The sequence below is a fragment of the Capra hircus genome, chromosome 18 (genome assembly GCF_001704415.2).
Source record: "Capra hircus breed San Clemente chromosome 18, ASM170441v1, whole genome shotgun sequence".
Classification (NCBI taxonomy): Eukaryota; Metazoa; Chordata; class Mammalia; order Artiodactyla; family Bovidae; genus Capra; species Capra hircus.
In genome coordinates this window covers 55629673-55655707 of record NC_030825.1, presented here as the reverse complement: position 1 = coordinate 55655707, position 26035 = coordinate 55629673, and the positions used below count along the sequence as shown (strand labels likewise).

At 57.5% G+C, this 26035-nt stretch overlaps 1 protein-coding gene across 1 annotated transcript in view; it reads right to left on the bottom strand.

The window, feature by feature from the left end:
* The window catches only part of GLTSCR1 (glioma tumor suppressor candidate region gene 1), a 74747-nt gene continuing 50376 nt past the window's right edge, over positions 1665 to 26035 (bottom strand). The window contains 15 exon segments of the mRNA XM_018062679.1: positions 1665 to 3687; positions 4178 to 4280; positions 4495 to 4589; positions 4701 to 4849; positions 5954 to 6015; positions 7088 to 7197; positions 7498 to 7678; positions 7848 to 8308; positions 8311 to 8491; positions 16413 to 16589; positions 17140 to 19104; positions 20972 to 21037; positions 23128 to 23170; positions 23268 to 23313; positions 25213 to 25313. Of these exon segments, the coding sequence (XP_017918168.1) occupies positions 2567 to 3687; positions 4178 to 4280; positions 4495 to 4589; positions 4701 to 4849; positions 5954 to 6015; positions 7088 to 7197; positions 7498 to 7678; positions 7848 to 8308; positions 8311 to 8491; positions 16413 to 16589; positions 17140 to 19104; positions 20972 to 21037; positions 23128 to 23170; positions 23268 to 23308 (4755 nt within the window). The 5' untranslated portion in view covers positions 23309 to 23313; positions 25213 to 25313 and the 3' untranslated portion in view covers positions 1665 to 2566.

The window sequence follows — 26035 nt, the reverse complement described above, 5'->3', positions numbered from 1 at the left end:
TCTCTTCCCGTGGTCCCCTCCCTTCTTTCATGCAGTTCTCTGTTCAGATGTCACCTCCTCAAAGAAGTCGTCCCTTCCCACTTGATCCTGAGGGCCTTCATGTGCGGTTGGGCAGGTTGTTCACTGCACAAAGCACTGGCTTGATTGAAAGGGGCTGGAATCCGGGTCATGTGCTGCTCTCCAAATCCCCAGAGGAAGGGTTTTCTAGTTCACACAAAAGGGTTCTAGGAACGAGCAGCTGCTGTGTCCTATTGAGCTGCGCCTCCCCAAGAGATATGCCAGTATCCTAACCCCGAGTGAATTACCTGTGAATTTGTGATCTTCTTTGGAAACGGGGTCTTTGCAGATGTCATCTAGTTAAGACCAGCACATACTGGAGTAGGGTAGGCTCAAATCCAATATGGCTGGTGTCCGCATAAGAGAAGACACACCCATGCAGAGGGGAAATGGCTCAGAAGGAGAGAAGGGAGGGATGTGGCTACAAGCCAGAGGAGACCCGGGAAGACGAGATTGGAAAATGGAAGGAAGGACCCTCCCCTTGTCTCTAGGGGAACTGTGGTCCTGACCACACTTTCGATTTGGAACTTCGAGCCTCTGGAACTGAGAGAATAAATTTCTTTTAAGCCACCCACTCAATTGGGATTTTTTTTTTTTCATATAAAGTGATTTTGTTTATTGGCTGCACCACGTGGCATGTGGGATCTTAGTTCAGCCATCAGGGATGGAACCCATACACCCTACATTGGCAGCGTGTTTTAACCACTGGACCATGAGGGAAGTTCCCGGAGGTACCCTTTTTTCGTATCCACGGGAAGCTAACATATCCTGCTTGATTGCCCCCACATCTCTGACACTCTACACATTTAGTCAATCCTATCAGCAGGTACCCTGCTTGTGGAACTTTTGCCTGTTGCCAAAAACCCGTGCTACTTCCACGGACATGCACAGAGTGGCGAAAACTTTGAGTCACCCAGCAGGCATGTTTCCGACTGAGTGCTGAATAGGTGAGGACACTCTCCTACTTGAAACGAAGCATCCTTTTGCGAGTGGATTCACATTTTGCTGCTTTTGTAGATTTCACTGTTTTAAATGGCCCCCGGGGTTCTTGAGTTCTTAAGCCCAAGGAGGCTAGGATGTGCCTCAGAGAAAACACCCGTGTTACAGAAGCTTCATTCAGGCACGAGTTAATGCTTTTGACTGTGTGATCAGCGTTAATGAATCAACACTATATATTAAGTGAAGGGTCTTTAAATAGAAAACACACATGAAGTGATGAGTTGAGGGTTTGACAAAGATGTGATCAGAGGCTGGCCAGAAGCTAGCCGCCTATTTTTCCCAGGAGGGATGGTTACATATTGACGAATTCCGAGCTCCGGGAGACCACAGAACCCCACCAGGAACGATACAAAAACACCTAGCTGATTGAGTTTTTCTCTGTCTGCCCCCTCCACTAAGAAGTCAGCCCTCCCAGAACAGGCACTTCCATCATACTCAGCTGCACCCTTGTGCCTAGAATAGGACCTGGCCCCCAGCAGGGGCTCACAAATGAATGTGTAGTAAGTCCCCACAATCCCCCTCTCCACCCACCTGTCGCCCCAACCCGCAGACTCCAAACAAGTTCCCGAAAATCCCAAAGCAATGCGGGCCGGGGGAGGGGGCGTCAGTACAGTTTTAAAAAAAGGATCGCTTTTTAATTTACAAGAGTTCTAAATGTACAGAATTCTTTTAAAAAAATCGTTATACACAATAAATACAGTACAAAAAAATTTATCTTACAGTACTAGTTTTGTCTCCAAGATTTCAAAATCTGGCGCGGGTGGCTGGCGGCAGGAAGAACAGAGGGGAAGACTGGCTGGGGAAAGGGGTGGAAGGAAGATCCCGGTTTTATTTGGGAGGTGCTCGGATTTCAGTCGAGGGACTGGAGGCTTTGAAATCTTTCTCACTCGAGCACATACAGAGGGACATAGGACACACACACACACACACACACACGGATGCGACACGGGTGCCCGCAGGCACGCACTGCCAGGTGGGGGTCCGGGGGGGGGGGGGCAGGCTCACGCCACCCTTTCCCTGCGTTTCCTGTCTCGGCCTGTAGGGGGCATTGGAGAGACGCGGACCCTGCCAGCGATGGGCGCAGGGACAGATTGAAGCCACGCGGGCAAACCGGGTACCTGGATGCGTGTGAGCGGTGGGGAGTGCCAGGGAGCCCTCCTCCCTGGCCAGTGCGCACGTGTCCCCCCGGGCGGAGGGGCGGAGCGTGGCTGGAAATGGGAAGAAATAGGAAAGGACACACCAGGATTACCCCCTCCTTTGGCAGGGGGGACCTTGTACATTAGAGCCTCCCCTCCCCGAAATCCACGACCCCCACCCAACCACCCGGCTGAAGCAGGAGGTGGGTGGGACGAGGCCTTTGTGACTCAAATAACTTAGGCAAGAAAAACTCAAGGGGTCCCCGGCTCGTGTCCCCCAGGAGGCTGAGGTCAGACGCCCGGCTGTCCCCCTCCCCGCTCCCGGCTGCGTCCCTGCGGAGCGAGGGGACAGGGAAGGGAAGTCCAGCCCGGTGTTATCTGTTCAACGTCCTGGTACCGAGGCCACCGTTGTGACTGGAGGGCGGGTAGGCCTCCGGCCTGTGCAGGGGCGTCGGGGAGGTGGGCGTGACGGCCGCCGGGGCGGCGTGGGGGTACGGGGGTGCGGGCGTCCGGCCGGGGGCTTGTTGGAGGTTCAAGATGCTGTCGATGGCGCTCTGCAGGTGTTCCGTGAGCGTGTCGTCCTGCGGACTGTCGCTGGAAAAGCTGGCCTGGTCCACGTCGGGCGACTCGGACTTGCGCCGCTTGGCGGGGGGCAGCGAGGGAGCCTCCCAGCTGGGCTCCCGGCTGCCGCTGCCCTGCCCGGTGCCCGCCGCAGGCTCGGCCGGGCCGGCCTTCAGCATCCGCTGGTACAGCTCGTCCTCCACTGCCGCCAGCTCGCGGATGAGCCCGCTGGTGGCCTCGTCCACTTTGGTGGGCAGCGGGGCCGGGCTGCCGCCCCGGGCTCTGCCCATGGCCGCCGCCACCGCCCCCTCGGTCGCCCCGACACCCGGGGCCTCCACATTCTCGCGGTAGGTCTTGCGGAGGGGTAGGCGGGGGCAGTGCGGGGCCGGCGGTGGCGGCTTGCGGTCAGCGGCGGCCGGCGGCGGCGGCGGGTGGTCCACCGTACCGTTCATCTGGCCGGGGGCGGGGGGTGGCGGTGGGGGCCGGGGCGGGGGCTCGGCCGCCTTGAGGGAGGTGGGGGGCGGCGGCGGCGTTTGGTGCACCGGGTCCAAGGCCGTGTTGTGGACGACCTTGCTGAGCCCGGCTTCCTGTTTGATCTTGAGCTTGAGCCCGATGCGGCTCCGGGCCTCGTAGGTCTTGATGGGCGGCCGGTTGCGGGAGGGCATGGGACCGTCCTCGTCGGCGTCCAGGGAGGAGGCGGCGGAGGATGAGGAGGACGAAGACAGGGAGGATGAGGAGGCCCGCGCCCAGGTCACGGAGGGGGAGCCACCCACGCCGCCGTGTCGGATCACCAGCTTGGTGGGTAGGTGCAGAGGGGGCTGGGCTGGGGCCCCGGACGCCGAGGACGGGTTCGGGCCGTGGCCGGGCAGCCGGTGTCCCTCGGAAGAAGCGGCGACGGGGAGGCCGAGAGTGCGGGAGGAAGACACGTACTCATCTGTAGGAGAAGGGGGCCAAGAAAACCCTGGGGGTTAGCCAAGGCAGGAGGCCCCTGCAGAGCTGAGGAGCCGGTGTCCACTGAGTACTGACCATCTGCCGGGCCCAGGGCTAAACCCTTCACTCACGAGGACACTGCGAGGCAAGACCCCTTCCCCAAGTCCCAAGTCCCCATAATATGCCAGCAGCCCTCGGCACCGGACAGAGGATACCACCTAACTTCTGCAACCCACCAACTTCTGCTGGCTTCACCCCAGTCCTGGCTCTGCTCTCCCGCTTTTCTGTGCCGCCGGGGGTGGCAGAACGTTCCCTCCCTCCAGGGCCAGGATTGAAGGGGGCGAAATGGACACAGGATGGTGGGACGAGCAGGAAGCAGAGGTCCACTCTTAGGGCTTTCAGGCTGGGCTCGGGCGCCGCCTAGTGGCGGAGTGAGGGAAAGCGCCGCAGCCGGCGGAGGCGGCGGGGACCCGGCTCCCTCTGCTCTCATCTACCTGGCTTCTCCTTGGCCAGCTGCTTGTCCAAGGCCAGCGTGGTCTTCTCCTCTTGAATGAACATTCGGTCGATCATTACCATCTCCGCGGAGGGGCTCACCCTCTGGGGGCAGGGAGGGGGAGACGCGATTAGATGAGCCAGTGAAGAAGCGAGGTGGAGGAGGGGACGCGATCGCCAGGGACGGATGGGCACAGATTCCCAACCGTCCCTGTGATCTGATCCACTCTCCCACCCTCCCTCCTTGCGGCGGCGGGGTGGGGGTGGGGATGGGGGAAGGGCAGGGTCCCCCAGGGAGAAAGGTGACAGGCCACCCTACCCGGGACTCCTCCAGCAGCAGGAGGCGGTATTTATTGAGCATGGCCTGGGTGCGTTTCAGCAGCTGCGTGGAGACGGTCTCGAACTCCTCGTCCACTGCGGAGGAAGAGGTCCAGAGACCCAGATGTTGGGGAGGACCCGCAGTCAAGGGCGCCTGCACCTTGTTGGTCTTCACCACCCGCCTCCACACCCAGGGGGAGGCCTCACCTTTGTGGTAGTCGTTGGGGGAGGGGAGGGCACCCTGGTAGACATGATAGGGCAGGAGGCGGTGCAGGGCATCCTCGAAGGAGGGGAAGGCCGTCTTGCAGTCAGGGTGCAGGACAGAGCCCTGATGTTTGTGCAAATGCTCCAGGAAGCTGGGGGGTCGGGGGAAGGACCACACACACAGATAACTCATGGTGAGGCCAGGAGACAGCAGAACCAGACCTTGAGCCCCCAAGCCACAAGGCAGACAACGGGGAGGGAAGGAACGGTGCAGAAGTATGTGCGAACGTGCGCCTGGCCTGCCTCTCTGTATCTCTGGGGACAACCAATGGCAGGAAGTGCTGTCCTTATGCCCATTTTACAGATGAGGAAACTGAGGCCTGCAAAGATGAAGTCACTGATCCAAAGCAGCTAGAGGCAGCACTGGGAGTTAGATGCCAGACCGAGCGACTCACCTTCCATGCAATACCATCTCCTGCCACTTGGGGTCAGCATGTCCCCGCTCTACCTGGAACCCAGCAGCAGGCTTGGGGAGGCGGGCAGGGAGGTTGGGCCCTTGGGTGGTTGGTTGATAAGATCTGCTTTCTCACTGGGCACTAGACTATCGCCTACTATGTATGGCTGTCTCTCCCATCAGACATGCTTGCTTGTCTGTACCCAGTGCTGAAGGCCAGCAGCCCTCACACACGGTGGATGCAGGACCTGGTCTGTGCAGTGTTTCCAGAGTCCAGCACAGGACTGGGCACCCGATGAGGATCTGACCAACACTCAGTGGACGGAGGGCAGGAGAGAGGGACAGAACGCGAGCATCCAACACTTACCCGCCCACCCGCCCAAACAGCCATCCGTCCAGCCACGCACCTGCCTGAGTAGCGTCCATCCACCCATCCATTCACCCTGGCCCCCAGGCATCCCTGCGTCCACCTGAACACGCACCCCCCACCCCCAGACAGGAGCCACTGCCTGCCAGCCTGGTCTGAGGCGCTCAGGGTACTGCGGTGATCAAGCCACACCAAATATCCACCCCTGCTCACTTGAAGCCACCAGCCTAGCTGCCCCATGAATGCTGCTAACACAGCCACACGGTACTCTCGTCATTCACTCTATAATCACTACTATTCACACCCCCCTCCCTAGAGGGGGAGGCAGAGAGATCAATGGCACTTCTCGAACCCACAGCGGGGGACGGCGCCCACAGGGGGGACGGCGCCCACAGCGGGGACGGCGCCAGGAGGGGAGGCACCCACGGAGCTCACCAGGCTTCTTTGCTGGGCTGAAGCACAGGCGGTTTCTTCAGGCTGCCCAGCTTGCTCTCATACTGCAGGGGAAAGAGAAGCCAGTGAGGGGGGTTTCGTGACAGAGGAGGCTTCCCTTGGCACCTGAGCCTCTCTACCCACAGCCTGGGATAAAGATGGGAGGGGCTGATGTCACCCAAGATGGGGTCCCGGTCCTAGCTGCAGGATTCCCCACCCAGCACACTCAACCTGCGGGGAGACTGGGGCTGGATCCGGCGGGGGACACGGCGAGGAGAGGGTGATATGCAGGCTCAAGCCCCAGGCATCCGCGTGGGCCGCCTCCTCTAGCCCCTTCTCAGGCCTGGGTCTCTCAGCTTCCACCTGGTGCCTCCCTCCCTGCCCATCAAAAGGCCCATAAACCCCCCCTCGTTGTCTAGCACCTGATGGGCACGGCCTCTTTCCTCCTAGCCTGCCTAAATCTCTACCTTGACTTCCCTTGTCCTGCCTATTCTTCCCTTTCAGGCTCTCTCGAATCCTGTCTCTGCCTCAGTCTCATCCACCCTCCCGGCCTATGCCCCTCTGGCCTGGGTGCCACCATCCTAGCTCTCCTCCTGACCACCCCCCCCCACCCCAATCTCCACCTTCTCTCTTTTTTCTCTGGCTGCACTGCAAGGCATGTGGGATCTCAGTTCCCCGACCAGGGATTGAACCCGTGACCCTGCACTGGAAGTACGGAGTCTTAACCGCCGAGGCAGTCCCTCTGCCATCTCTGACTCAGTGTCTCACTGGCCACCCTGCCCTGTCCTTCCTTTTAGGGTCTCCCCACCGCCTGTCCTGAGCCAACACAGTCCCTCCTCCCACAGCCTCCATCTCTCATCTGCTCACGCCCCCAGTGACCGCCTGGGATCTCTCTCAAGCCGTCTCTCCCATCCTCATTCTGTCATTTTGGTGTTCGGGGGTGGATCTCCGTCCAACCGTCTTGGTTTCCCACATGCCCCGGCCTGGACTGGCCTGGTGGCCTGCCCCCACCTGGCTGTGTCTCTGCCCAACTCTACCTTCCTGACTGCCTGCCGGCCTCCCCTACCCCTCCAGCCCCATCCCAGTTCCCCAACGACCTGGCCTGGGCCCTAGCCCGCCATTCTGGGTGCCCCTTACCTGCAGCCCGGAGGACTTCGCTGGCCCGGAAGGGGCGGCCTTCGCCACGGTCAGAGTTGGGAGGTTGCTGGCAAAGGCTTTGCTCTCGGCAGGAAGCAGAGGAGGCAGGCCTGGGGTGGGGGTGTGGGCAGACAGGGATCAGGGGTCACGGTCACAAAGGCCCCCCAGAGACCCTGCACCCCATACTGCTCTGGTTCTTGGGCCTCGGTGGCCGTGGCGGCCCCAGAGTGAGTGCCCCTGGAGGGGACCTGGGGTGTACAGCCTGCCCCCCTCCACCGTCCCTGTCCCTGGAGATCTAGGCGACCCTTGGGCTCTGGTGCCCACAGTTCTGGCCCACCCGTCCTCCTCGTCACTCCCACCCACCCGCTTCGGGCCCCCCATGGCTCCGTTGTGGGCTCCCTCTCCCTTACCTGCGGCGGCCATGGGCGCTGGGGCGGGGGGATGGCTGGGGGTGGTGGGGGTCCCGGATGGAGCCTGCCCGCTGACCAGCACGGAAGCAGTGGGGCTGGCGAGGGGTCCCAGGCTGGCGGAGGACTGTGGGGCGGTGGGGGCCCCCACGGCCTTGCTCTGGAGAATGATCCCGGACGGCACCTGAGAAGGGGGACAGGTGGTTTGGGGGGGGACACACGCTAGGAGCAGGGGCAGCCAGGAACCAGGACCGGGGGTGAAGAGAAAGCCAGAAAGCAGCGGGAGGGAATCGGATCGGCGGGGAGGGCGGGGCTGCGACGTGGGCGGTGGGCCGGCCCCTGCCTCCAATTACCTGGTGAAATCTCTCGAGAAGAGCCTTCGGCTGGGGCAGCGCCGGGAATGGGGTGGTCACCATCTGGAAGGTCCGAGGAGGCGGTGGGGGGGGCGCTGCGGGCTCAGGGACCAGGTGGAGGGTCGGAGGGGGCGTGGGGGACTTGTGGGGCCCCTGGCTGGGCGGGTACTGCAGCTGGAAGTCAGGCGGCGTGGGGGCTGACAGCCGGGAAGACGTCTCGGAGGAGGAGGCGGAGGCGGCCCCGACAGTGGAGGTGGAGGCCGGAGGGAGATGGGGGGCAGGGGCCAGTGGCCCCTCCAGGGGCTGGGATGGGGGTCGCAGCGGAGGCTGGGGCGGGCCTGGGGCGGTGGGGGCCGGGGTGCTTGCAGCGGGGGCGCCGCCCAGCTGGTTCTGGATGACAAAGATGCCAGGCAGGGTAGGGGGGGCCTGGGGAGGAGGGCAAGGGTGCAGGGCGGGCTCTGAGGGGGGCGGGACAAGCTCTGCGGCTGGGAGGGAGGGCGGGAGTGGGGGCGGGACGGGGGGCGGGAGGGGGGCCGGGCCGGGTGAGGGGACGGCAGGTGGGGGCTGTCCCCCAGGGGGGCCTGGTGAGGTAGTGACGGGGAGGAGGAGGGGCCAGGGCCCTTCAGCGGAGCTGCCGCGGGGATCTGGGCAGGGGAGGGAGGGAGAGGGGAGGGGGCGGGGGTCAGAACCAACCTTGGCTCTCCTGGCCCCAAGACGCTGGGGACCCCTGCCGCTCCCACCCAGAAGCCCCGCCCCCTTGGCCACCCCTTGTCCTGATCCCCGCCGCCACCATCCTTCTCATCACCCCACCTCCGTCCCCAACCTTGCACCTGCCCCCCACCCCCTACCTTCCACCTACCTCGTTCCCTCAACCTATCCCTTCTCGACCCACCCATCTGCCCCCCCCAACTCCGTACCTCTGCCTTCTGATCTCCCCTCTGCCCCCCAGACCCCCCTCCCCACCCCAGAGGAAGGCGAGCTCTGCAGGCTTTGGGGGCAGCAGCGGAGGAAGCAGTGGCGGCGGGAGCACCACACCAGCTGCCAGCGGCAGGTAGGCAGAGGGGGCCAGGGAGCAGAGCACAGCAGCAAGTGCAGGGGGGTGGGGAGGGCGCCGGGCCGACGGGCCAGCTGACCCAGGAGAACAGACATCAGCAGGGAGACCAGGCTGCTGCGAACTGGGGGTGGGGGTGGGGACCGATGGCTGAGGAGGGCACGCTGGGGATGGGGGAGCCGCTGGGGACGGGGGAGCCAGGGATGGGGATGGAAACCAAGGGTCAAGGTCAGGGTCTGGTCCCCCTGGATGCCAGCACATGAGTTACGAGTCCCCTTCTAAGTGTCCATGACCTGTACCTGTGGGGTCATGGCTGCATGCCTACCTGGGGGTCGTGGGAACCTACAGGTACGGGTGTGTGTGCGTGCATGCGTGTGTGTGTGTGTGATCAGGCTTGCATATGCAATCTAAGCACTAGTCTGTAACACGTACACAGTGACCTCACCTAAAACACACCTCAGTCAGGGCGTCCTTCTCCCCATGAAGGTCACCTAAAGGTGACCTCTCCAAGAACCTCAAACCTCAGCAGCTGCTATTGAACCATGGGCAACAGCTGGGCACCCAATACTGAACTGGCACCTCTCTGCTCTGGGTCATAGAATCTACCCCCCCACCGACAGCACCCACTGACCCAGTGCTTGCAGCTGGGAACGTGTACCCACTCATGGGCTCTCTCCATGGTCCTGAGAACTGTGATCATATCCGACCCACTTCACAGATGAGACATTGAGGCCAGGGAACCAAAATGACCAGTCCAAATGATACAAATGAACTTACAACACAGGAAGAGACCCACAGACCTAAAACCTAACCTACTGTTTCCTGAGGGGGGGCGGGCGGGCAGAGGGAAGGGGACTGGGAGGAGTTTGGGAAGGTCATGGACACACTGCTATATTCAAAATAGACAATCAACAAGGACCTCCTGTAGAGCACAGGGAACTCTGCTCAGTGACATGTGGCAGCCTGGATGGGAGGGGGGTTTGGGGGAGAACGGATGCATGTACGTGTATGGCTGCTCACCTGAAACTATCACTGAGTTGTTAATCGGCTATACTCCAATACAAAATAAAAAGTTTAAAGTCTGGAAATAAATAAAAAAATATTAAGTGAAACAAACAAAACAGAAGAGCCTTGAGTGGACCTGGTAATCTCGCCTGCAGGAATTCGTGATCAGGAACATTCAGGCTCTTGTTCACAGGGCTGGCCACCGCGGGACTATTTACAACAGAGAAAACCAGAGAAGAAAGCTGGTGGGAGCCGCAGGCGAAGAGCTGACAGTGAGGACCAAGGGAACTGTCCCGCTTGGCACTCTCCCCTCCTAAGCACAGACTTCAGAGGGCACGGTGAACTGGCAACACAGACCAGATGCTGAGTGAGAGAAGGACAGCGATCCACGACATGATTGCTAGACAGCTGGCTGCACTGCATTATGGACGGTGAATTTGATAACAGTATTGTCGCAACGCTAGATGCACTGGATCTGATGACTGCGGTGGTTGAGTGAGAGGATGCTCTTATTCTCAAAGACAGAAATAATCAGATCAAAATATGAAGGGGGTGCAGAAGCATGATGTCTGCAATTGACTCTCAAATGATTCAGGAAAAGAAAAAAGGATACATGTTGAGAGGACCATGGCTAAAGCTAATGTGGCCAAATATTTACAGTGGTTAAATCTGGGGTGGCCCCCAGCGATCCCCGCCTACCTGTTTTCAAGCTCCAATCAGGGGTGGCCCCCAACAATCCCCGCCCCCCTGTTTTCAGGCTCCAATCAGGGGTGGCCCTCAGCAATCCCCGCCTCCCTGTTTTCAGGCTCCTCCCACACTGTACCAGGGTTGGTCTCCGCAGCCATAGGAACTCAGCAGAAGAGATCACGTACCACTTCCAAGATTAAGTTATAAGAAAGACTGGCTTCTCTCCTGGGCAGCTCCCTTGCTCTTTTCCCAGTCGATTGTGCGCTCAGGCGAAGCCGACTGTGGACCATGTTGGGAGCTGCCCTTCGGGGAGGCCTCAGTTTCTCTCTGCGTAGGCCCTCTCTCCCACCAGCAGCCCTGCCAGCGCACCATCTTTGTAGCTGTTATTCTGGCTGCGCAGTGCGGTATGCGGAATCCTAGTTCCTTGACCAGGGATCGAACCCTCACCCCCTGCAGCAGAAACACAGAGCCTTAACCACTGGGCCACCAGGGAAGTCCCACGAGTGCAGCTTCTTGGAAGCAGACTGTCCAGCCTGGTCAAGCCTTCAGATGACAGACAGCCCTGGCCGATACCTTGACTATAATCTCCTAAAAGATCACAAACCAGAACTCCCAGTTAATCTGCTTCCAGATTCCTGATACTTAGAAATCATGTGAGGTAAGTTAATGTTTGTTGTTTCAAGCCGCTCAGTTTAACAACAGGTAACTAAAACATCTGGTTATAGTAAAGAATTCACATGGGTATTATACCCACATTCTAGTCTTACAACTTTGCTATATATTTGAAACGACCTAAAAATGAAAAGCTTAAAAATAACCCAAAAATTGAAAAATATTTTAAAAAATTCTCATCCTCAATAAAAATACAGGGACAAATACTCACACACTCCCCCCAAACCAAGTCAAGAAGCAAATGACATACTGGGGAAAATAGTGAGAGTCCCTTGGACAGCAAGGAGATCAAACTGGTCAATCCTAAAGGAAATCAACCCTGAATATTCATTGGAAGGACTGATCCTGTAGCTGAAACTCCAATACTTAGGACACCTGATGCGAAGAACCCATTCATTGGAAAAGACCCTGACGCTGGGAAAGATTAAAGGCAGGAGAAAGAGACAACAGAGGATGAGATGGTGGATGGGATCACTGACTCGACAGACATGTGTTTGAGCAAGCTCTAGGAGACGGGGCAGGACAGGGAAGTCTGGTGTGCTGCAGTCCATGGGGTCGCAAAGAGTCAGACACGAGTTAGTGACTGAACAACACAGCCTAGACAAAGCTCATCTTTCTCATAAAAAGAGGCTCTGGAAATCACTAAGAATAACAAGCCGTGAGGAAAATGGGGACAAAGGATATGATCAGACACAGTGTAGAAAAAAAAAACACACGAGGCTTTAATCCGTCAAGAGATGCTCAACCTCCCTTGTAATAAGAGAGATGCAGATCAAAGGTGCCCTATGGAGCCAAGTTAAGGCCACATTACAAACAAGTCATATGTCTCATAAAGGCACTCGCACGTTGCCCATGGGAGCCTAGACTGGCACCATTTACTACAGCCTCAGAGGAATGCAATTCAGCAGCTGCTGTGCAAACTCTAAGTGCTCCTGTGCTTTGATCCAGCAAACAGGCTTCTGGGAAGTGACCAGAGAGATACACGTACACGAGATGACGGATGTTTACTGCAGCTCTGTGTGAAGGACCAAAGCCTCGACGTGGTCTAAGGGCATCAGGACAGCATGTCCGAGGATGAAAGCCCGTCCAGCCCCATCTACACAAAGGAATACTTCTCCACTGTAACAAAGGACCAAGGAAATGCTACCCAAGTACATGGATAATGTGCTACCTGCTGGGTAGAGAGAAATATTAACCTATACTTGCACAAGGTTGTATATGCACAGAGCTGGAAGAAAATACGAAAAAGTAAGTGCTGAGGCTATGGGGAGGGGTTGGGAATAAAGGATGGGGTGGGGTACTTCCCCTCATACTTCAAAAATCCTTTTTGGAACGTCCCTGGCTGTCCAGTGGTTAAGACTCTGGGCTTCCACTGCAGCAGGTTCAATCCCTGGTCAGGGAACTAAGATCCCACACACCACAGATAAAAAGAAAAAAAGATTAAAAAAAAAAAAAAAGCTTTTTCATGATTGAACCATGTGAATATACTACCTAATGTCAAAAGGGACAAATGTTTGAAATGGATGAGAAGAAGAAAAGCAAGGCTAAAAGAAGACTTCATACCAAAAATGTTGCCAGCAGCTTCTGCACGCTGGTATTTCGGGTGATTTGTTTTTCTTCTTAGTTCTTTTCTGTATTTTTTAAATCCTCTAGAGAAGCATGAAATTATTTTTATAATTACATTTTTTTTAAGCTCCCACATGAGTGGACTGTTTACTGAGAGATTCCAACTGCCCGTGGGGAGATGGGAAGACATTCGAATCAAGCAGAATTTGAAAGCACAGGAGTGGGGGGACATGCATTTTCCCCTGTGGCGGGCAATGAGTGGGTCGCTGATCTAGGGTTGAGGAGGCTGACAGAGGCCTTTACCAGCAGGAACCTCATGAAGGACCAGCTGGATTGGTCCATAACATGCTTGGGCAGTGCGTACTGTCAACCCTCCATATCCACAGGGGCTAACCCCATCAGATACCAAAATCCAAGGATGCTCAAGTCTTTTATACCAATGGTGCAGTATTTGCATATAACCTACGCACAACCTTTCATATATTTTAAATCACCTCTAGATTACCTGCGATACCTAATAAATGGCGCTAGTGGTAAAGAACCCACCTGCCCATGCCAGAAACGTAAGTGACGTGCATTCAATCCCTGGGTTGGGAAGATCCCCTGGAGGAGGGCATGGCTACCCACTCCAGTATTCTTGCCTGAAGAATGCCATGGACAGAGGAGCCTGGCAGGCTACAATCTATGGGGTCGCAAAGTGTCGGACATGACTGACGTGACTTAGCACGCGTGCACAATGCCAATGCTATGGAAGTAGTTGTCTGCATATTCAAATGGGGCTTTTTGGAACTTTCTGGAATATTTTCCCCTGAATATTTTCCATCCACTGGTGGTTGAATCCAGCGGAGCAGAATCTGCAGATTCGGAGGGGCAACTGGATACCCTCCGATGCAGCAGTTCTATTTTTAGACATTCACCCTATGGGCATTCTCACGCACGTGCAAAGCCCGGTATGAGAATATGGACGGGAATGTTTGTTAGCGATTCCGTGGGACTGCATACCTTAAGTGTTCACCAATAGGGGACTGAATAAGTGAAGTCTTGCACATCTACATAATAATAAAATAAAGATCTCAAAAGGTTTGGCAGACTAAGGCCCAGAAGCCAAATGTGGCCTGCTGCCCGCTTAGCCCGACCATTTTGGACGGCCCGCAAGCTAAGAATAGTTTTACGCTTTTAAATGGTTGAAAAGAAATCAGAGAAGAAGAATATTCTTTGACTCGGGACACTGATAGGAGATTCAAATTTCAGGCTTTATGGGAGCCCACCCACGCTCATTCATTCATCTAGAGCCATTTCTAGGCTATAGTGACAGTCCTGCAAAGCCTAAAACCTTTACTACTAGCCCTTCATGGAAAGTTCGCCGGGCTTCTCTCTCATGCTCCGGGACTTCTGACATGTTGGTCCTGTTGAAGCACTTTACATACACTGATTCATTTACTCCTCACAACAGCCACTGTCCTCAAACCCATTTGTCAGGTCAGGAAGTTGAGGCCCAGGGAGGTTAAGGGGCTTGGGGGAGGTACCATCTTGGTACTGTTGGTCACCCAAGGAGCGAGTCCAGACAAGCACCTGCAGGGTGTGTGTAGATCACATACGGGCCTTGCCCCGGCTCTCAACCACAGCACTCAGAAGAAGGGCACCTACCAGCCTCGAGTTCCAGCTGAGGATGGAAGGCTGGGAGAGGGGACTGCCCTTGCCCCAGGGACCCAGGCCCACGTCTGACCACCCTAGAAACAATACTTTCAACCTGAGTCTCTCACAGTCCAGGCGGCCCCTGGCCCCTGCCCTTCCTCCCTGTGTAGAGATGACCTGAGGAAATCTTGGCCCCCTGTCCCTCTGGACTGACCCGCGCCTGATGCCACAAACACAACAGCTAAAACCAGCGTTTGTTGTTCAGTCGCTGAGCCACGTCCATCTCTTTTGTGATCCCCATGGGCTGAAGCCCGCCAGGTTCCTCTCTGTCCACGGGATTTCCCAGACAAGAATACTGGAGTTGGTTGCCATTTCCTTCTTCAGAGGCTCTTCCTGACCTGGGGATCAAACTCGCCTCTCCTGCACTAGCAGGCAGGTTCTTGACCACCGAGCCACCCAGGAAGTCCCCAGGTGATAATAACAAGAGCAAATATTTTTGGACTGCTTCCTCTGTGCAAAGCACATAGCAACTCGGTTACTCGTCCTAGTAGACGTATAAAGAAACTACTATCCCCGTTTTCCAGATGAGGAAACTGAGGTTCAGCAGTTACAGGGACTTGCCCAGTGTTAGCAGTTACAGGGACTTGCCCAGTGTTAGCACAAGGCCTGGCACATACTTAGCGTTCTCTTTTCCCTAAACAACAGTTGACGGAATGAAGAAGCTGGTTGCTTCCAGTCATGTGGTGAGTAGCAGAGTCTGAGAGTGAAATCACGGCTATTGACGGCCAAAGCACAGAGGATTTCTGCCTGCCTGGCCCTTGTTCATCTTATTTCCTCCTCTTCTGCCTGTCCTAATCTACCTACCCATGGATCCTTTTTGGACAAGTGCAACATCTATACCTCCAGAATAAAAGGGGCCCATCCTAACCTCTCATATGCTGATGCACTGACGACTCATAGGAGACAAAGTCTATTTCTCTAATATGTAAAGAGTTTCTACAAACCAACAAGAAAATGACCAGCAACTCAAATTTGGAAATGGCCACATGTATGAACAGATAACTCCACAGAAAACACAAATAACTCTAAAACTCTAAATCTATAAAAACCTGCCCTCATTTACAGTAAAAGAAATACAAATTAGAACAAGATACTGTTTTTTACTTACGCAAGTGGCCAAGTTCAATATCACTTGAGGGTGGGGGCAAACAACCAGAGATCATATACTGATCAACCACAGATAATCCATTAAACCAATTTATACTCTACAGGGAGCAATTTGGCAATATTTGTCACAGTTATAAACGCATATGCTCTCAGACCTAGCGATGTCCTTTTAGAATTTATCCTACAAAGAGACATATGTACAGAGTTGTACTTTGCAGCCTTGCTCATCTGACAGCTAAAGACCAAAAGTGACCTAAATTCCCAACAACAATATCTGGGTACATAAAGAGCACCCACACACAGTGGAATACCATGCAATCGTGTAAAAGAGTGAAGTACAGTCCCCAAGATGAACTTCTAAATGATAAAAGGTGCAGAATGCATGTAGAGTATTGCTTTCATTTTCGTAAAAATGGAAGGAAAAGAACCCCGTTGTCTTTTTGTTTGTCTCTTCGTGGGAAAGGAGTGAAAAAAACCCTCTTGGGGAGGGAAAGCCAGGCTTGGATCTAGACCTCTTAGTGTCTTCCTCGAAATGTGAGCTACTTATCCAGACAGAAAAGAGATCATTCTAGGACCTAACTATGGGTCCCTGACTAGAGTGTGGTCTCAAGCATCCACGGCCCTCGGGAAACATCTGGGGAGCCAAGGGGAGCACCGCTTCCCAAGCCAGCGAAACAGAGAGGCAGGCAGGACAGCCAGAGAGCGCGTGGAGGGGGGGGGCGGGAGGCGGGGCGAGGGGCAGGGCTGGTCTGCGCTGGGACAGGCTGCTGGGGTTCGTCTACCTGGGGGGCCGGCACCGGGGAGGCCTGGCTGTCGGGGGCCTGAGGGCCAAGGCCAGTTCCTTTGGCGACAGGGGTGGTCGGGGCTGGGTCTTGGGCGGGAGGCGGGGCGCTGACTATGACCGAGGCGGGCACGGAGAGGTGGGGGCCCTCTGTGGAGAGGGGCTGCTGGCTCCTCTCCTGCAATGGGCAGCCCACAGTGGGTCAGAGGCCACCCCCACAGACCCGAGGCCTCCACACCCCGACTCCCAGCCCCCGCAGGTGCTCCGGAGAAGAGGGTGGTGGGAATCAGTTGGGGGGAACCCAGAGGCTAGATGCCGAAGTCTGGGGATTGGGAGCCCCAGGGTCCAGAGGGCATGACCTGGGGTAGCTCAGTCCCCTCAGTTCTGTGAGTCATCTTCCGGCTCCACCCCAGCATCCATCTCTCCCGCCCCGTCTGTCTGTCTGTCCATCCATGTATCGCCCACTCTCTCTCCTGGACCCTTCTCCAACCCTCCAGCAAGAGGGCAGCCTTTCTCTCTGTCCCTCCCCTTGTCTCTCTGTCCTGGTCAGTCAGCTGGGCCCTGTCCCCCCGGGACCTCCTCTGAGCAACCTGGGGCAGGGGTGGCAGCTCTGGGCACCCTTCCTGACCCCCAGGCCCCTCCCCACTTGCTGCTTCAACCACATCCGGTTCCAGCTCCAGGCCCCCCTCCACGCGGGCCCCTTCCCCTGCCCCGGCGGCCCTGGTTACCTGGGGCAGAAACATCTGCAGGGAGTCCTGAGTGAGGACGGCCGTGGGGGCAGCAGAGGGAGGCTGCCCCAGGACAATCTTCTCTGGGCTGGACGCCAGGCCCGGGCTGGGCTGCGGGGTGGTGGCCTGAGCTGGGGCGGCGGCCTGTGGGGTCGGGGCCTGTGGTGGCGGCGGCTGCTGTTGTTGCTGCGGCTGCTGGAGGCCCAGAGGCAGTGGGGTGCTGACCGTGGGGGGCACCTGGGGCGCTGTCTGCACCGTGAGGACAGGTGTGGCCTCCCCGGCAGCTGGGGTGGCGGGCTGCACCAGACCATCGGAGGTGTTAAGCATGGCCACGGCGCTGGGGGGCAGGGTGACCCCCTGGAGGACGGTGGTGGCGGCCGGCCCGGCGGCAGCGGGCTGACTCTGCGTGGGCAGGCTGCCAGCGGCCAGCGACACGGGCATCTGGAAGAGCGCCGGCTGGCCCACCTGGATGGGGGCGGCCGAGAGAATGTGGGCGGCGCTGTGGGCCCCCGAGTGGGGGGCCAGCACGGGGCCCAGGCTCAGCGGGCCCGCCAGGTTCTGGTTGGTGAGGATGGGGTTGGCGATGAGCTGTCCGCCCGCATGGGGGGCCGCGGCTGCCAGGATCTGCCCGCCCACGTTGGCCGGCAGGGCTGAGAGCGGCTGGGGGAGCTGGACCGCCGACGTGCCGGGCAGCAGGAACTGGTTCTGGCCTGGAAGCATGTGCTGGGCGGGGATGACGATGCTGCTGCCTTGGTTCAGGAGGTGCACGCTCATGGGCTTGCTCAGCGTCCCGGGTGGCTGCGGGGGGGCCGCCCCCGTGGTGGTGGCCGGAGGTGGCTTGAAGACGTTGGCCTGCAGGGCAGGTGCCGGGAAGCCCGACAGCACCACGTTCTGGCCAGCCTTGCCCGCCGCCATGAAAGTCAGGTTCTGGGGAGCCTTGGGTGGCTGCGGGAGGGCCCCAGCCTCGCCCTGGATGGTGAGCGTGGCGCCCGCAGGGGCGAACGGCTTGGGGGTCAGCTGGTAGAGCTTGGGGGGCAGCACGCCAGCAGGCTTGGGCTGGATGGGCGTGGGCGTGCGGTGCAGAATGACATTGGGCGCTTGAACCAGTGGCGATGTGCCCAGGCCGGGGGCCACTGCCAGCGGCTGTCCTGAGGGCGCCCCACTGGCCGCCGCCGGGGCAGCTCCCGCCCCTCCGAACACCGAGTTCCCATTGAGCGTGGTGGCCACAGCGGCAGGGAGGTTCTTCTGGAGGACCAGGCCGGCCCCCTGGGGTGAGACGCCGGCTGATGCCAGGGTCACTGGCTCCGAAGGGCCGGCCGCTGAGGCCAGGTAGCCGCTGACGGGCACCTGCTTGGCCAGGAGCTGGGAGGTGGGTGGGTTGAGTGCCATGACGGGTTGGCCGACCACCTGGATGGGGGCCAGGCCGAGCGTGGCTGCTGCGGCACCCCCAGGGCTGCCGTTGGGCAGGCCCTGGAGGCCCGGGATGGGCTGCAGGGTCACGTTGCCCAGGCCCACAGGCTGCAGGAAGGGCTGGACACTCAAGGCTTTGCTGACCACGTCCTGCGGTGGCACCAGGGCCTGGTGGGTCAGCACGGTGGGCGGGGCCTGCAGCCCCAGCAGGTCGGCACCCCCCGAGAAGAGTGCCTGGGGTCCTGTGGCCACGGCAGCAGCCCCTCCGGCCCCTGCCGGGCCGGCCCCACCGTCCGCGGGCTGCAGGGTGGGCAGCTGGAAGGGGCCCAGGTCCAGCTCGGCCTCAGCCTCAAGTGTCTGCTCGGTGATGTTGGCCTCCTGGAGGCTCTGCTGGAGAATGTCGCAGGGCTGGTCAGCACCCCCCGCGCCCCCGCCGCCGCCCCCGGCCGCGGGCGAGTCCAGGATGTCATCTTCCAGGAAGTCGAGGTCCACACTGGGGGCCGGCTGGCTGGGCTCTGGGTTCAAATGGTTGCCAGAGGCTTCTTGCACATGGAGCTGGAGACGGGGAAGGTGAGGGAGGAGAGAGCCCAGGTTAGCAAGGGGCTGGGCCCAGGACACAGCTGAAGCCAAGGGTACCTGATGTCAGGGCAGCAGGGAAAGAAAGAACCTTCTACAAGAAGTGGCTGGACCCAGGTTCAAATCCCAGCTTCGCCAGGGCTGAGCTGGGCACCCCAGGGCTGGCTTAATCCGGCCTGTTTTTTCCCCCATCTGTGCACATCAGCAGAAGGTAACAAAAACCATTTTCTAAACAGCCATACAGGCCCATGATGCTCTTCTGCAATTCCAAAACCCCAAAGGCTCTGAAAACCGTGAATGTTTTGAGAACTTCAGGCTGGAAAGCCCTGACCAGAATGCAACTGATGCTCAGAGGGAAAGGCGTCATTCAGTCACACAACAGGACTCGCCCTCGGTGTGACCACAGAAAAGTGAGCGTGTTACGTTACACGCAGCACATACGTAGTCAGCACTGCCTTTCCAGCATCTGAAAAACCCCGAATCCCACAACAAGCCTGCCCCAAAAGTTTTGGATCAAGGCTCATGGTTCTGTTAAACGCAGGAGCAGCAGCAGCCTTGCCCGGTGCCAAGCACTGTGAGTCTGAGGTTTCTTAAGTGCTTTCCGGATGGTGATCCAGGTCACGAATGTACGATCAATACATGTATGCGTTTTTGAGCAAATATTCCATAAGTAATGAGTACGCTAGCAGCATGGAATACCCACTGATAATGGGTCAAAACTGTTGTTAAAAAGATTCTGAGTTCACTCCACGTGGACGGCTCAGAGCAGTACCTGGCACCCGAGAAACACCGTCTATCACTGCTGCTGGCATTACTATTACTGTCTAGGTCGCTGCTGTTAGTAACAGCCCAGGGAGGTGGGCACTGCTCCCTCCTTGCCCCCTAGACTGGGAGGGGGTCACCCCGCTGCCAAGCAGGGGGCACTGCCTGGCGAGACAGGCTCCAGCTCAGCCCCCAACCAAAGACCAGGGGGTTCTGAGCTCCTAACTGCTAAATGGCTATAACCAAACCTGTCTCCTAGGAAGGTTGTGACATTTACTGACATCATGCACGTGAGGTGCTAAGAACCTGACCAGGGTCTTTATAGGTTAAATTAAGACAGGGCCGTGTGGATAAGAATGACGCATACTCTAACCGATCTGTAAGTGTAATAACATGAGAGTACTATTATTTGCTGGGTTCTGGATTTAGGCATGTATGTTACGCCAGATCAATTGTTTGGAATGTGTTATTACGGTGGTTGTGAGGATTAAATGAAAATTACCGTAAAGGGTCTAGCATATGATAAGTGTTCTGTAAATGACAGTTATGATGACGAAGGAGGGGGCGGGGTAGGGAGAGAAGAGGGGAAGGGAGAGGCCACAGAAGGGGAAGAGGACGGAGCGGCCTGGCACGCAGGAGGTGCTCAATAATGTAGATGCCCACTGCGTGTCCTGCTTTGGGCTTTGCTCATCATCCCTGCTCTCATTTTCAGGCAGAGACGGAGGTCTGTATCAGTGGATCCTCTTCCCCGGCTGAGCCAGGACAAGACCCCCAAGACGCCCCTGTCCCCATTCCTCAGGGGCCAGCCTCAGCCTCCATGCCAGCGCTATAGCAGCTGATCCCTAAGGCCAGGGACCCAGGAACCGCACCTCCTTCTCAGGCACAGCCTGGAGGTAGGGGAGGTATCTGGCAGCCTCGGCCTCACCTGCACCCCACTCTGCTCTCAGTGACTACGCCCCAGCCCCTCACTGAAGGGGCAAAAAGTGCCTCAGGGAATAAGTGAGACACCCTCCAACCCTCTCCCACTGGCTGCTACCACGGGCGTCCTGCCCACCACCCTCCCCGAGCCCCTGTGGCCACTTACCCCAGGACCTTCATAGAAGGCACTTTGGGCCTCCCCGGGATTATCCAGGAGGTCATCACTGTCGAGCTGCAACAAGACCCGCCCCCACCCAAGGTCAAAGGTCAGCTGGGCAGTGGGCCGGCCCACACGCTAGAACAAAAACCAATTTCATGTTACACGGACACAAAGACAGAGACGAGGTGGGGGTGGGGGGGATGCAGGGGGTGGGGGAGGTTCGAGGGGTACGGGAAACTCCACCTCCAGAAAAGAGGCCCCAAAGGAAGGGGCTTGGCTGTAAATTTAAATCCTAAGGAGCCCCCAGCACCACGTCTGAGGCTCCCCGACATGCCTGCCTGGAACTCTAGAATCCTGCCTCCGCACCTTCACCCAAGCAGCACCCCGGGCCTTCACCCTCTGCCTCTTTGGTAACACATCCTGCAGGGCCTGTCACACGTGCCTCCTCCTCCCGACACGTGCCCGTCTGTCCCTTCCTATGAAATCAGTCCTTCCTCTGCACAGCCGCGTTCCCTGGGCGCCGGATGTGTGAGCTGCTCCCATGTCTGGAAGGGCAGGGACCGGTCTCATTCCAGGAGTTATCCTCAATGCCGAGAACAGGCCTTAAGCGCCCACTGTCCATAGTTGAGCTCCCCAGTTTCTAGCTGATCCCCTTCTAGAACCCTAGACTGGTATGGGGTTGGCCAAAAACTTCATTTGGGTTTTCTCATTACATCTTACAGAAACATCCAAACCAACTTTTTTTGGCCAATTCAACATATCTAACTGCTGCCCTCGGACTTCTGGGGTCTGCTTCAAACTCCCAGTCTCAGGGAATGGTACAACCCATTTGGTTGCTCAGGTCAAGTCCAGGAGGCAGTCTGGACACTTCTTCACCATCTAATCCACTGTCAAGTCGAGTGATGCTGCCTTCCAGGCTGACCCCAAAGTCAGCGCCTGGCACCTCCTCCACCGCCTGCCTTGGGGCCCAGGCCGCCATCCTCCCATTGCACTTGCCTCTGCTCCGCAAATTATTCGATACATCCCCTTGAGGAGTGGAGCTCTTTTCCCTCTCTGAGAGTGTGGGTGGGCATGGTGACTCGCTTCCAGTGAATGCAGTGTGACTTCGGAGACTAGGTCATAAGAGGCACTCAGCTTCCTCCTGGCTCTCTCCCCTGGGTCACTTGCTTGGGCAAACCAGCTGCCACGTCATGAGGATGCTCAAGCAATCCTCTGGAGAGGCCCACGTGGCGAGAAGCTGAGGCCTCCAGCTAACAGGCACAGGAGTGGAAGCAGGCCCCCCAGCCCCAGGCAAGCCCCCAGATGACAATGACTCCAACCAACATCCTGAATGCTACTCAGGGGAGACTGCAAGACAGACACCCAGACTGCTCCTCCATTCCCAATCCCCAGAAACTGAGAGCTCTAACAAATGTTATTAGAAGTCAGTAGAAGCCACAACGCGTTGGGATAACTTGTTCTGCAGCCCTAGGTAACTGATACAACCCCTTGTGGCTCAACAGATGTCCCCTTGTCCCCGCTGTGTTCCATTCTCCAGAGTGCAAATAGAATACGCCATGTGGCTGCTTAATAAACTGTCGGAGCTGCCTGTCACATTCAGAATAAAGTCCAAACTCCCCAGTCAAGCTCCTCTAGGCTCTGCATGACCTGGGGACTTTTTTCCACTCCAGTCTCCCCTCCTACTAGTTTACCTTCCATCCTGGCCCCACTGGCCTTCTTTCTGTTCCTGGAACAGGTCGGACTTTCCCGCCTTCCCACCTGCTCTCCCCCTGGTCAGAGCACAGTGGGTGCCTCCCTTTGGTCCTTCAGGTTCACCCTCAATGTCGCCTCTCTGCCCACTGCAGCTAACGGAGCCCCTGCCCTTGCCCCCCACCTCCCATTCATTTCCTTCGGATCCTCCTTTGTGGTGCAGCAGTGATGTTGCTATTTCTTCTGCTGCCCGGCGCGGTGCTTTCCACCACTGCCTTTATTAGTCACTGGTTGCTTGTTTACCCAGGAAGTGTGTATGGCGTGAGGGCAGGGATTTGCCGTCTCTTTCCCTCTTCGCCGTGAGCTTGGGGCCTGGCTCCTGGAAGGCAGATGTCTACTCAGTGTGGTGGTGGGGGGCTTGACTCACAGCACCCTGCTGCCCTGGGGGATGCCTCGCCCTGCCCAGCACTCACCTTCTCGGATCCATGTAAGAAGTCATTGAGGGCCTGAGGGTCACTGAAAGAGAGAAGGGGAGAGACACTTGAGGAGATGAGGGACAGGGGAGAGGAGGGAGAGTGAGGGGGGAAGGGGGGACGGGAATCCCACTACTCACCAAATCACGTCTAGTAAGCATCTCCCATCCTCATCATCCATCGCCACTGGATGGGGCAGGGCGGGAAGAGGGCGACAGGTTAGATGGTGGCAGCGGGCCAGGACCCTCCCCACAAGGACCATTTCTTGGGGGCCCAGACCCCTGGAGTCTGTGGGCATGGGCGGTGGGGGGGGCGAGGCAGGACCCTCCCCACCAGCAGCTCTGACCAGAGAGACACGGCTGCCTTTTCCTCCTCCCTCTGTCCCCCCAGCATCCGGTGATGACAACGATGACGTCAGTCCTAACTAAGTGAGCCCTGATCACGTGTGGGCCCTGAGCCAAGTGCTTCACACACGCTAATGCAGTTAACCCCCGGGGAGCCCCTCGAGGTGGGTCTTGCCGCCCCCAGCTTCGCAGAGGAGTTAATGCAAGAGCAGAGGCTGTGGTTCTCCGTCTCCTGGCTCGCAGAGGTCTGGCCCCCGAGCTTGTCTGCCTCCTGAGGGCAGGGCTGGCCCAGTGCGGGCGTTGGGGGGCTTGTCCTACACGCGACGGGGTCGGGGGGAAGGCATGAAGGGGCTCAGGTTCTGGGTCCCCGTGGAAGACACATGCAGTACAGTTCTCACGGAGGGAAGGAGAGGGAGAGGGACCCGGAGGGTGGGCGCTTGGCATCAGAGCAGCCGCCGGAGCCCGGCTGAGCCCGTCAGAGCATGAGGATGAGGATGGCTAACATTTGGCCCGGGCTTATCACGTGCCCACCAGGCACTGTCCCAAGCATTTCACTAATGTTAGCTTGTTCAATCCCCATGGGGAAGGGTACTGTGTGTCCCATTTTATAGCGAGAAAACTGAAGTTCTCTGTGTTTGCCATCCCCCTAACCCTCACCTAACCTCCCATTGCTCCAAACATCCCACCAGGCTTCCAAGTACCCATCTTGCCAAACTTCCGCCTCACGGTCCATCTCTCCTGTCTTCCAAACACATCCAACTGATCCATCCTTCCATCTGCCCACACATCCTTCCCTCCCAACGATGCAGACAGGACCCGAGAAATCACACACAACCCCAGCCCAGAGCCGTGGACTTTTCACCCTCTCTTTTTTTTGTTTTGGTAGGGAGAGCAGGAGTGGTCCTGAACTCACGGAGGAGGATCTACCCCTCCCTACACCTCAAAACACACAAAATCTCACTTGTGCCCTCAGATGGGTCATGATTCCTCACTCTGACAGATCCTCTGAACTTCGCAATCGCCACCCCAACCCCCAGTAACCTCAACGGCTCTGTGACAGCCTCGGGAGGAAGCCCGCATCACTAGTTTAGGGTCTTCTCTGAACTGTGCCTTGGAGGGTCTGATGAAAGCAAAAAGACCCTCTGGCCAGAAACACGCATGTGGGCCAGATATGTTACGCGTACTTCTGCACGGGACATGCACACACATATGCACACACGTACACACTTCATGGGCCCCGGGTTACAAGGCCAGTCTAGAACAGAAACATCCATCTTCAGGGCCTCACACGCCAATCACCCTCCCCTCTAGAGCTGGCCCTGGGCACGGACCCCAGAGAGGCCTTTCCCTTCCAAGACTCTGGCTGCACCAGGCGTTGGTACAACATACTCTCTCTGGCTTCACATCCCCGCGCCCACCCACGCTTCCTTCTTCCCACACCACCAGCTCTGCTGCCAACGAGCCCCTGCCCTTCCCAACCAGCCCACAGTGGGCAAGGCCTGGCCAGGGAGCAACCTGGCAAGATCTGCAGAGCACCTGGAGAAGAGGGGGATGTGGGAGGGAGATCCTGCTTCTCTTGTAGATGGCGAGGAGGCAGGGGGCTGGCCCAAATGACCCCGGGGCCCCAGGTTGGGAAGGGTGGAGCTGAAGGTTGCGACTAAGTCAAGGAGGACCGTCCATTCCATGGAGGAGGTGGGGGACCACAGTCCCTCTGGGAATGAGCTCACGCTTGGCTGGTTACCTGCGCTACAAACGAATCATGAAGGGAAGGAGGGGGTGTCCACTCCAGGTCTACGCGGGGCCCCCAGCTGGGGACTTGGGGAGTGTCCTTTCGGGGGCCAGCTGTGGAGAGAGAGGGAGAGAGAGGCTGTGAGTGGGACCGTCAGTGAAAAGGAGAAAGATGCAGCCAGAGAGAGGAGAGGTCAAACCCAGGTGTACAAACCACAGGAAACAACGCCGCACATGATCACACGCGTGGTAAGTGCAGACAAGACCGCCCTGTATCTACCCGCACTGCATATGTACATATACACACTCACGCAACAGCACGCAACACCGTACGGCTTAATCCACCGGCACTTCTGAGCCATCAGCCCTGAGGAAATACAGGGTTAGCTTCCTGCCAGCCTCTGGCCCCATTCTCATCAACCCAACAACATACCACCTTGGCTATGTGTGTTTCTGTTTAAAGACGCCTTGTTGAATATAAATCGGTGAATCGCTCACACTGGGCTTGTGGCCAACAGCGCTGTAACTCAGGTATAACTGTTCATCTCCCACGTGCTTTCTCCATAGAGCTCACTGCAGCCTTCCTGCGCTTACGAGCACTGGGTGGCTTTTCACCTCTGTGCAGGAGGGGCCATGTTTAACAGCAAAACCACTTACAAAAAGCACAGAAGTGCAAAACAACAGGGCCCTAAGGAGGATGCTTCTTGACAGCTGAACTGAGAAGGCAGAGGGTCACCGTGTTCCACCTCCGCTGGGGGGATGTGCACCGAGAGACTCAAACACTTCTCGACTCTGCACGTGACTGGGAAAGCCCCATACTGATTTGGGGCTTATTG